General features: G+C 41.7%; 1 protein-coding gene across 1 annotated transcript in view; it reads right to left on the bottom strand.

Annotated features, from left to right (window-relative positions):
- Positions 1-12,716, bottom strand: part of LONP2 (lon peptidase 2, peroxisomal) — a 796,271-nt gene extending 783,555 nt beyond the window's left edge. Inside the window, exons 1-2 of the mRNA XM_078670264.1 lie at positions 12,281-12,716; positions 4,592-4,826 (exon numbers count right to left, since the gene is read on the bottom strand). Coding sequence (XP_078526390.1) covers positions 4,592-4,826; positions 12,281-12,516 — 471 coding nt within the window. The 5' untranslated portion in view covers positions 12,517-12,716. The remainder of the gene's footprint in view (positions 1-4,591; positions 4,827-12,280) is intronic.
- Between the last annotated feature and the right edge of the window lie 239 nt (positions 12,717-12,955).

The raw sequence follows: 12,955 nt of genomic DNA, 5'->3' as shown, positions 1-12,955 counted from the left end.
GTCAGCAGGGGTGTGCTGACGTGAAGGGGGAAACAAGGACATGATTGGTCTGTCGGAAGTGGGGGTGTAGATAAGCGTTACCATAGTGACGCGTCCGGGTCCCAGAGAGAAAGGGGAGGGAAACGTGAACATTAAGACCTTAAAAACATTTGGTGCATTGGAAACCACATGTAATTGATTATACACAGCAAATTGCAAATATCCACTTGGGCAGCGAGGGAATTCAATGATGTTCCTGCAAGTTAACAATGCAATACCATAACAATTAAAGGTTGTGAACGGTTATATCATTTGTCTCTTTGTCGTGTGTTCTAAAAAACTCCAATGTTAGACATCACATTAATACACAGGTATAAGCCCGGGGTAACTGTTTATGCGTGGACATTAAAACATTCGGGGTATTGGAAACCACATGTAATTGATTATACATAGCAAATTGCAAATATCCACTGTGGAAGCGAGGGAATTCAATGATGTTCCTGCAAGTTAATAATGCAACACAATAACAATTGAAGGTTAAATGTAGTGAACTGTTAATTCATGTGTCTTTTTAACTCTGAGTTCCAAGAAACTCCAATGTTAGACATCACATTAGTACACAGGTGTAAGCCCGGGGTAGCTGTTTATGCGTGGACCAGGAGATAAGGTTGTCTACGCTAGGCAGGTATTTGAGGTTGTGGGCAACGACAATGGACAATTTATACACTGGAGTTGTGTGTAAGAGTTGCGAAGGGCAAAGACCAAGCTGGTGCTAATTGTTGGGTCATGGTGTAGTGGAATGAAGGTTAACTAACCTGACGGGCTGTGTCACAATTGTAGGTGCAGCAAGAAAGCTATCACAGTTATAGGTGCAGGAGGATAGCTAGTCAGTTCTGGGTGCAGATAACATGTGAGTCATAAACAAAGTCAGGTGGTGACGGTCCCATTCCATTCATCAATGGTGTTTAGTCCCTTGTTAATTGAGTCGCAGATGGTCATCCATTTGCATTCGGCCTTGTTGAGGAGAATTTTGATATCTCCGCCTCGAGTAGGCAGTGTGGGTTTTTCTATCACTTGCCAGTGAATGTCAGTGTCCAGGTGACCGTGCTGTAGGTAGTGTGATACCAGGGGGGCTGTCAATGTTTTGCAGTTAATTTGACTTTTATGCTGGATGATGCGTTGTTTAATCATTTGTGTCGTTTGACATCTGTAGTGTCCCATGATGGCATGCCATCACGTGGCCACAAACCAACCGTGAAAGGAACACCATCACAGCTGCCTGGGGTCTTCATCCAATTATGGGACACTACAGATGTCAAAATTGTAGTGTGTGCAGCCTGACTGAAAACACAAAAGAATTTACATTCAATGGCCGCTGACACAAACTGACAAAACATACAAATTGCAGCTCACAAAACGTCATTTATGCTATCAAGTGCCCCTGCGACCAAATCTATATCGGGCAGACGACACAAATGATTAAACAACGCATCATCCAGCATAAAAGTCGAATTAACTGCAAAACATTGACAGCCCCCATGGTATCACACTACCTACAGCACGGTCTCCTGGACACTGACATTCACTGGCAAGTGATAGAAAACCCCACACTGCCTACTCGAGGCGGAGATATCAAAATTCTCCTCAACAAGGCCGAATGCAAATGGATGACCATCTGCGACTCAATTAACAAGGGACTAAACACCATTGATGAATGGAATGGGACCGTCACCACCTGACCTTGTTTATGACTCACATGTTATCTGTACCCAGAACTGACTAGCTATCCTCCTGCACCTATAACTGTGATAGCTTTCTTGCTGCACCTACAATTGTGACACAGCCCGTCAGGTTAGTTAACCTTCAATCCACTACACCATGACCCAACAATTAGCACCAGCTTGGTCTTTGCCTTTCGCAACTCTTACACACAACTCTAGTGTATAAATTGTCCATTGTCGTTGCCCACAACCTCAAATACCTGCCTAGCGTAGACAACCTTATCCCCTGGTCCACGCATAAACAGCTACCCCGGGCTTACACCTGTGTACTAATGTGATGTCTAACATTGGAGTTTCTTAGAACTCAGAGTTAAAAAGACACATGAATTAACAGTTCACTACAGTTAACCTTCAATTGTTATTGTGTTGCATTATTAACTTGCAGGAACATCATTGAATTCCCTCGCTTCCACAGTGGATATTTGCAATTTGCTATGTATAATCAATTACATGTGGTTTCCAATACGCCAAATGTTTTAATGTCCACGCATAAACAGTTACCCCGGGCTTATACCTGTGTATTAATGTGATGTCTAACATTGGAGTTTTTTTAGAACACATGACAAAGAGACAAATGATTTAACCGTTCACAACCTTTAATTGTTATGGTATTGCATTGTTAACTTGCAGGAACATCATTGAATTCCCTCGCTGCCCAAGTGGATATTTGCAATTTGCTGTGTATAATCAATTACATGTGGATTCCAATGCGCCGGATGTTTTTAAGGTCTTAATGTTCACGTTTCCCTCCCCTTTCTCTCTGGGACCCGGACACGTCACTATGGTAACGCTTATCCACACCCCCACTTCCGACAGACCAATCATGTCCTTGTTTCCCCCTTCACGTCAGCACACCCCTGCTGACGCGCAATGACACGCCCAATCGCCGCCCCCTGCCCCAACTCCGCCCAAACGCGGAAGTTATACTCCATTTCTCGCCGATACCGGCTGTCAGACGCCTGCCTTCTCTGAAGCGCCGCGCACGCCGATTAAGACAGGTAACCACCAGCACCCACCGTGACTTTTTCCTCGACCCTCACTTTCCTTCTAGCGAGTTGCTAATGTCTGCCCTCCCGTTTTCTTTAGCGTTCGTGAAAACGGTTGAATCACACGGCCGACCGGGGCACCGATTACTTAAGGTACGTGACCATCAGACCGTTTAACCCCCGATTCACTGCCCTGTATCAAATCAGCTATAACCAGAATGCTCCACTCTCTATAGCAAATACATCGATCCATTCCCTTCTCTAGCAGTGCCCCCATTATTCTTCCCTTTCTCCTCAGTACCCCCCTGCAGCCAGCAGACGATCCTTGAGTGGGCTTCCACAAGCTACCACGGCCTCCCTCCCGAGGATATTTACTTAATAAAAGAGGATTCACATGACTCGGATCCCATTTCAGGTTACTTAATAAAAGAGGATTCACATGACTCGGATCCCATTTCAGGTATCCTACAGTTTCCCAAGTACTTGCCTTTCCTTCCCTGACCCCTGTACTCCACTCCCTAACCTCCTTCCTTTCCTTACAGCACTCCCCAACTCAGACAACCAAGTCCTGATGATGATCCGAACTAACCCGGGTCGAAACGCCGTCGACCTAACAGCCTGAACAATAGGCGCACTCCTCCCTTGTGGCTCGACAATTAAATGAAATAACCCTTGCCTACTGTGATATCACACTGTCACATGCGCCGCTGAGCCACTCACTGTAAATTACTTGCACTTTATGCACAGTGTGCCGCCAACGCTGTTCACCTTCACTTGCGTCGCCACTTGCACTTTGTACACGTTTATGCACCAAGTTTCATTAGTCTGTCACTAATTCAATTTATGCATTGCTGTTCTCAACTGTATACTTCTGACCTTGGAACTAATGTTACAATATAAAGATGAATAACTATCTTTTGTCATACCAATGAATATTCTCCTTCTTTCTTTCAAAGTAATGCTATATGTATACTGTAGTGGACAGAAACAAAATGTTAATGGCACAAGAACAGACCAATGAATGAAGAGAGGTGGATGAAAGCCCCATTATGCAAGTATATTACAAACATAATTTTAGTAAAATCAAAACATCTTGGCTAACGCCAGACCTATAATCAAGAAAAAGAATCTATCCCCAAAAAACATGCTTAAGACTTGATTAAACAAATTAGATTGGATATACCTGGCAAACACAAGACAGGTATATGCAATGGCAAGAAAAATGAATCAAATGTTAAGCTCAAAAAAACCTTCGAATGCAGCATTCACCAGAGTGCAAATTATGGAAAAAAATATCTATCTTAATTGTGGTAAAAAAGGGCTCAAGCTCAACGTGGCAACACCAGTCTACATAACCAAAAACACAAAACAATGATCCTCCTCAATCTGTTTTTCAATGTAATTACAAACTGGTGCTTAAATACCTTGATCAGCTACAGTGATTTTTGTTTACAACTGTTTAGAATGTTTACGCTTGTGTATCCCCCCATGGGAGGGTGGACAGAGGAATATTTGGCTACCTGTAGTTTATATAATTTGCAATTCTATATTCAAATGACAATCCAGGCTCAGGGTATTGAATCCACATTCCAATAAAAGTTTAATGAAAAAGTTAAATTGCAAAAGATCCATCTAGCGCCTAAACGCCTTCGGGCATTAGTGCGCTTTACAAATCCCACTAACAGAACATCTCAAGTCATCTCCAAACCAGAATTGTCTCGAAATATTCAGATGCCAAAATTTAGCACAATAGCTCATTATTCTATCCTCTCAAATTACCACATTGAGAATTACCATCACTGAAAAAGATTAGTTAACGGAGAGGGAAATTGAGCTTTCACTAACCTGTACGGCATATTTATAAAACTGCTCCGAAAGCTCCCCCAGCTCATTCTCCAAACTGGTTTTGTCAGTAAACTGTTCAAGTCGGTCCAACTGTTGAACTTCTGCAACAGGATATGGCTGCTCCTTCACCAGGTGAAGGATCTGGAATCTGCATAGGCCAGTCACAAGCAGTGTATAGTGGGGCTTGGGCCAGTTGCTGCCAACCACCTGCACAGCCAGAGCCGCTGTACCGATCCTGAAAAAAATGCAAGACTTTACATTTAACAACACATCCTTGCAAGAAAGTGCCTACACGGGTCTCCTGCAAGCATTGCAAGAGGTTTTATATACCTATTACTCTATACTGAGATAAAAAATATGAAGTGTCAAACTCCATTTTTCAACTTCTGGGAGCTAAAGCTTTTCTCCTGACGGTAAAATGGACAGGCAGTAACACTTCTTGAATCGATTAGGGATGAAATTGCAACTAAGATACCTGGCAGGAGCAATATATATAGCATAAAGTGCCACCTACCGCACATTATAAGTCACTGAGGAGTTTAATGATCATATAAAGGAACGAGGCTTTAGGCCAGGTCCCTTTATAAGGTTCTGAAACTCCAAGGTGACTTGCAACATCCTTAAAATATACGTCAGGGGATACTTTATCCCATATAATACATGGTCACACCATCACCTTTTTCACAAACCACTTTAATTCTGGGTGTGCGGCTCTATCATATGAAAGAGAGCATGTATGAAACAAAAATAGAATCTCTAGTGAAAAATTAAACACACCTAAAAAGCTGTTAGATATTTGCTGAAAACTATATTAGAATCAGTGTATTACAAGTCAGTTTTTAAAAAAAAGCTGTAAAAGTATAGAAACACGCAGAAAGATTCTAACTTTCCTATAATTAGCTAAGGAGAGCAAAAAATAAACATGTTGTTAAATATCTCCTTCCTTCTTGTCCCTGTGCGCTAGAAAAATAGAGCAGAGCAAGGTTTCACTGTTCTTCAAACACCTGCTTTAATTTTGCTCCAAGCAGCTAATAAGGCAAACCGCAACTCATGCCCAGATCAGATGATGATTTTGTTTAAGTGTCCTTTGATAAACTTATCTGTGCAACAGCGGGTCGGGAAGAATCAATGAAGCATTATGTAGGTACTTTGATGTAACGTTCCTCTTAAACCATTGTGGCAAACGCATCACAGATGAAAATTGATTGCTGGGTGGCTGGATACATAGCTAGGAGTCTTCTGTTCACTACGGGTTATATATATATATATATATATATATATATATATATATATATATATATATATATATATATATTCACTGAAAAAAACATAGGTTTGACACCGGTTATAGTTAGCTGGAAATTTTACTTACATAAAACCATTGAAATTCCCACGTTATAGTTGGTTGGACTCATTATAACTTGCGCGCCTGCAATGCACTGCTGATGACGTCACATATTACATCACTCATGACATGGTCCGTGACATCACTCATGACATCACTGATGACACCATCCAGTGAATGTGTGTCTTTCTGAAAAATAAATATGTTTTATATATGTAAAGGTCTGTATGGTTTGGTGGGGGTATTACTTAACACATAGATGCATCAATGACTGACTCACTGTTTGTATGTGTTTCGAAGACAGCATATGTGCAGGACTGTATGGGTAAATGAGTGTGTATATGTGTGTGTTAGTGAGTGAATGACTGTCTCACTAGTATCTTTATCAGTAACTACATATGTTTTAATCTAGTATATGTGAGTATTGATGTATATAAGTGAGTATATGTGAGAGTGAGAGATTGTAAGAGTTCCTGTTTAAATAAGTATGTGTTTCTATAAGTGATTGTTTAAGAGAGTAAGTATGTGTAAGTTTCCTTAGAAGTAAGGTGGTAGTGTGTGTATAGCTGTATATGCAAATAAATGGATGTTCAATAGTTTATTTGCATGTGTGAGTATGTGTGTGAGTAACTTTTGGATGACTTTCGGTGTGTAACAGGATGTATAGGTGTATCACTACATATGATGAGTCAGTATATGTATGAGTGACTATATAGAACTGTTGGTGAATGAGTGGATGTGTATATAGATGGTGGAATTACTGAATTGGTTGTTGTAAGTGGTATGGGTATCTCCATTTTTTTGAAAATTGTAGTTTCTATTTTTGAATATATGTTACAAGGGTTACATTACACTGAAAGGAGGTCTGTCACTCTGTCACAAGGATGGTGTCATCAGTGATGTCATGAGTGATGTCACTGACCATGTCATGAGTGATGCAATATGTGACGTCATCAGCAGTGCATTGCAGGCGCGCAAGTTATAGTGAGTACAACTAACTATAACGTGGGAATTTCAATGGTTTTACGTCAGTAAAATTTCCAGCTAACTATAACTGGTGTCAAACCTATGGTTTTTTCAGTGAATTTAATAGGTTTTTTAAATGCTAATTCCTAACTATAACTGGTGTGAGACATATGTTTTTTTCAGTGAATTTCATAGGTTTTGTAAATGCTAATTCCTAACTATATATAGGGCCTCAAACCTATGTTTTTTTCAGTGAATTTCAAAGGTTTTTTAATAGCAAATCTCTATAGCTATGAAATATAATATTTTTTATAATGAATTTTATATTGTATATTTATGTAATACTATTTTTTTATGTATATTTTTCCTTTTTTTTGCCCTGGAGCGCTCCCGGTGCGCGTACCGGTGAGCGCACCGGTAAGCGCAGTGTTGCGGCGCGCCCCGGTGCGTGTACCGGTGAGCGTCCCGTTAATGTTATTTCCGCAAATGAAAACATCATCGTGACGTATCGCGTAGCCGCGTGATGCGTCTTATGACGCGCGGCGTAAGCGCACCCGGAAGCGCCCGAGCGCATACGATCGCGCAACGTAAGCGCCCCCGGACACGCCCCGGGGCGCGTAGCGTAAGCGCGTCGGGTCATGTGACCTGAAAATAACACTTTTCATTGGTTCAGAACAGTTTTGTTTTCCAAATGATGAAAGCCCCCACCTTTTTTCCTCATTCTCACTTTGTTCTTTGACTGAGGAAGACCTGTTTCTAGTAAGTGAGAAATGGCTTCAGTAGCAGCAGCAGCAGGAGCATCTCAACCACCACCACCACCACCACAACACCACAGTGGTGGTGAAAAAGAAGAGGAGGAGGAGGAGGAGGAGAGGCAGTTCCTGCCTGAAGATAATCCCCCCTATAAACCGAAGGAGCACATTGTGTGGGAGTTTTTTGAAATCCCAAGGGGACTAAAGAAAGTCAATGCGGCAAAAGTGACATGTCTGATCTGTGGCACTGTACTTTCCAGGGGGAACCCTGCAAAAAAATAATAATTTGGCAACAATACCATGATTCGCCATATGCAACGCAGTCAACCAAACAACTATGCTGCGGCAGAGGTCAGAGAACTGACCAGAAACCCTCCCCAATCTTCTCCGAGCACCTCCAAAAGCAAACAACCCACTCCATCGGGTCCAGAGACAAGGGAGATGGTCCCAAATATCCAATCCCAGTTTGGAGATTTTAAAATTGTTTGTATATTTTGCGAGATGTCATCAGTGATGTCATGAGTGATGTCACTGACCATGTCATGAGTGATGTAATATGTGACGTCATCAGCAGTGCATTGCACGCGCAAGTTATAGTGAGTCCAACTAACTATAACGTGGGAATTTCAATGGTTTTATGCGAGTAAAATTTCCACCTAACTATAACTGGTGTGAAACCTATGGTTTTTTCCGTGAATATATATATTATATATATTTTTTTTCCATAAGAAGAATCACTATGTATATGACTTACTGGAAGAGAACATAGGGGCAGCTTTGTATTAAGAACAGGGATATCCTTTCAGACAACACTCCAGATATCTGTAGATAGAAGGTTGGCAATTGCCAAAAAGATAGGACTATCATGCTTCTAGTGGTGATGCGAATGAAGGTAGACTAGTTGCACCCGATATTGAGGCATGTTATCTAGCGGCCCAACTTCAGTGGCTTGCCAAGTGCATGAATGCAGAAGTAGGTGATGAAGCAGAGGCAACACATAGGGGTCCCCCCCTTACAGCAGTTACTTCAATTGCTATTAATTCCTCAGCAGAAAATTAAAGACTGTCAGGGATTACTAAATGCATCTTTGATACTGTTGGGCACGGAGCCTACAAAAAACGCCATTGGTCCCATACTCACCTGAGATACCACTGCAAGGCCTCACTAGACCACCCCAAATAGGCAGCTAGAGAGGCTTCCAACACAGACACAAAAGGGGTGAGTAAAATTTGGCATCTTATTTAGGGAGGGAGAACTCATGTCTTTCAAGGACCTCAGATTTGAATATGACCTCCCAGTGGGCAAGTTGCTGCTATATGGGGCAGTGGTGGCTGCAATTCAGAGACAATAAATTGGGGGATCGGGAGAACTTACGGCCCACCAGGGTCTGCTAACCTTATTCGCCACCACTGTAAAGTAAAAGGCTATTACAATGCTATATATAGGGCCCTAAGGAGTAGATTTAGAGTACTCTTGAACTCGCTAAGAGAGAAACAGGAAGAGAATATTGGCCGGCCTATGGAATCATTGTACAGGTCAAAAGTACAGAAGGTGTTCCTAAAATATCAAGGAAGGAGCACTTTAAATTGATTAATTTCCACTATATACACAGAGCGTACCTTAATCCAGGGAAGGCAAACAAATGTTACCAAATGCACAGGCAACCTCGATGTGGAGCGAATGCAGCAGAAATGCTAAACATGGTATGGGCCTGTGGAAACGTATCTGATTACTGAGCAGTGGTTGTAGACTTTAATCAACGAATGAACAGAGAGGAACATTGACACCTCCCCAGAGGCATGCTTACTAGGAATGTACTCTCGGCCCTCAAAACATAAACTTAAGACTCAATGTGTTGATTTGGCCCTTATCCCGGCAAGTACGAGACAAATAACACTAACGTGGAAATCATCTATAGGCCCGACTCTGGACCACTGAAAAGGGACTTAAAAAATAGGCAGAGTACGAGAGAACAGTTTTAATACTAGAAGCTAAAAGAGGTAGAGGGAAAATGGAATTTGCTAGAGCATGGGAGACCCTAATATAAGATATATGCTAAGGGGAAGCGTTGTACCATCGAAAGTACACGCACTCTATAGTGAACTAGGGATGCGCATGCCTAGGGGAAATGCACTCTAGGCATAGTATGTGTCTGCTAAATAGAGTTTGTGAGTCCTGTGTTTGGGGGGGGGAGGGGGGGAGCTGCTGCTTCGGCATGACCCTCCTTGAAATGAGATTAATTTATGCTTGATGTACAATATGCTGCCATTGGACGTACTGGCACCGAGCACCACCTGTGGTTGCTTGTTATTGTTGCATAAAACGTTTTCTATTATATGTCTAGGGCCACGAAGACATGTGTGGGAAATATATATATATATATATATATATATATATATATATATATATATATATATATATATATTCTCCAAAGAGCTATCAATGATAGCATAAGTCAGCACTCAAACAAAGGATATATTTCCCAAATTTTCCTTTTATTGTTCAAAAAGGCAGCATTCCTCGCATAGTACCAACGCGTTTCGCAACGTACTGTTGCTTGATCACGGTAAGGATACAATGTTGCTGTTCTTTCTTATATTTTTCAAAAAAACGGCCGGAGACCCATCAGTATGATCTCACTTCCTGTCCAACAACAGGAAGTAGCTTGGGAGTTGTAGTTTTTACATTAAAAAAACGAGTGTTTGTAGTTCTGACATTGGGGTCAATACAGTCTCTTATCTCTCTATGGATGTGTCAACATAATCAATCAAGTAATACATTTCTGTACATTTCATAGAAAATTTCAGGGATGACGCTTATTGTATCATAACATTTATCAAAAAAAAAATTCCCATTAAGGTGGGTGTCGGGTGTTCGCCCTCTGGTGGGCACAATTATTTTACCATCTATTCTCCATTCAAAACTCTCTAGTGAGTATCTCTGTCATACTTGTACATCTATTGAGGCCCTCTAGTGGGCTGATGGTCCTCACCTTAACACCCCCTCAACTCTGCGTTTTAGTTATTTAATTCCCGTTAAGGTTGTTTAAGCACCCCAACTCGTAAAGATTTTTGAAGAAAATGAAAGAATGGCATCTTATGCAAAAAATAAAAATCGAAACAGAGTGGATGAATCTCGAACAGAACAAAGCCTAACCTCAGCAGACTTACCAGCACTGACTCTACTAACTAATTTAGATACGGACAATGAAGGGGAAAACATCTCAGAATCTCAGATAATACACCAAAAAGGCGCAGGCCTAAGTGGAATGAAAGCACCCTCCAAATTCTATCCACAATTACCCCAAGGTAACAAGATGTTATGATACAATAAGCGTCATCCCTGAAATTTTCTATGAAATGTACAGAAATGTATTACTTGATAGCTCTTTGGAGAATAGACGAAAGCGGGGCTCTGCTTTGAAGTCAGCACCGGTGACAAGAGCGCAATTGGACTACGAGTTTGGAGCCTAATCTGTGGATATATATATATATATATATATATATATATATACACACACACATCCGTAATGCAAATCAAAGACATCATAAAGGAGTAGGACAAAAGACTGGATAAGTGACGGCTCACACCGAGAAAAAAACCGCTTTTTTCTGTGAACTAATAATTTGCAATTTCCTCAACACTATATATGTACATCCTAACATAGAAATGTAAAACCATGCTACTAAAGTAAAATGATGTTCTTTGTCAAGCATTAGTCAAAATGAATTATTACGCTACTACTGTAAAATGATGCACCTTGTCAAGTATTACCCATAATGTATTAAATATTAAAATAAAAAAAGTATGTTTAAAACAAGTATGGGGCAAAGCTAAAATGGTCTAGTGTCAGAGGTAGATGGAATGGTATTGTGTTGCTTTTTGGTTATGAAGATTAGATACATAAGCAAGAGCAAAGGGGGCCGTTTTTACTTGTGCAGAAATGTACTTATGAAAAGTAAACATGACATACACATTCTAATTTCAATCTGTGCCCTTTGTTAGGTACACTGTGAAGAACACTGCTTTCTGACACCAACTACCCCCAAAATGAATATACTTACCAAAAAGTCATAATGAGTAACGTGCAATATGGTCCTATATTGCCATCTTGAAGTTCTGGTGACATTCTCAAAGCCAAAGCACATAGCGTTATTCTCCTATTTTACGTCACCAGAAACTCTAGATGCAATATTGGACTATGTTAAATCATGCATTATACAAATAAAGATAGACAGATATAGAATTGCTTAATATGCAACCAAACTTACTGAAAATTAAGTCTGAATAGTGCACCTGAGCTGAGTAAACGCTAGAGCTGAGTAAACGCTAGAGGCTCGTCCCAAAAACTGAAGCAACGATCTCTCCCCTGCAATCATTCTCTCAAAAGCTGGCAATCTGTAGCAATGGCCGACGTTTACTAATAATATGCGATTACAAGCTACTTACCGTGACATGAACTCGCAAGTATCTGTGTAGGGGCAAAGCACTTGTGCAACAAAACCAGTGTATAGGGCAATGAGGGCTTCTTTTTACATATGTAGCAGCTAGGTTTGTTTACTTCTACAACAGAAGTCTGGTGAGTTAACTGTTTGAGAGCGGGGGGGGGGGGGTCTGGTTAGTTACCTGTGTAGCTGAGACAGCTCCTCGCCATCTCCTTCAGGCTCACTACCCGGGATCACCCCGATAATGGTGCTGCGCAGAGAGGTGCCTTTCAGCAACCGGTTTTGCACCAGCTGTAAATTTCGTGGCGTGTGTGCACTGGTTCGCATGGTGGAACCGGGCAGCAGTACACCCTCATGACTCAGCAGCAGGGGCAAACGGCTTGGAATCTGGATTGCAGTGCCGTTACCTGGAGCCATAATCCAGCCTTTTATAACGGGGGAGGTGAAAAGAGGCACGCGACTCCTGCGGCCAACCTAACAAGATCCTCAAGTACGGTGGCCAACTGTCCGCTGTTTTAAATGGACCATTTGTGAATTCTGACTCGTCCGTTGCACACTGTTGATCTTTAGCGCATGTCATACGATCAAACCTGCCGTACTTCCGGGTAGCGCAATACAGCACTGCTAAAATGCTGATTGGCTGTGGAGCCCGCACGTGTCCGTCCTCTTACAGTCGTCGTTTCCGCCCATTTTGGAGGCAGCGCGACTTAGCCCGGACGACCGTGTGTGGTGAGGTAGATAAATACTGCTAAGTGGGCGGTGTCGGAGACTGCCTGCTTCTTTTCTGCACTAGCAGCCTTGCTAGGCTGGTGCTGCCTGCGGTGCTGGATGTGAAGGCGGGCAGAACAAGAATTTG

Source organism: Lissotriton helveticus, chromosome 12, assembly GCF_964261635.1.
Source record: "Lissotriton helveticus chromosome 12, aLisHel1.1, whole genome shotgun sequence".
NCBI classification, from domain to species: Eukaryota; Metazoa; Chordata; class Amphibia; order Caudata; family Salamandridae; genus Lissotriton; species Lissotriton helveticus.
This window is presented reverse-complemented; position numbering and strand designations above follow the sequence as displayed.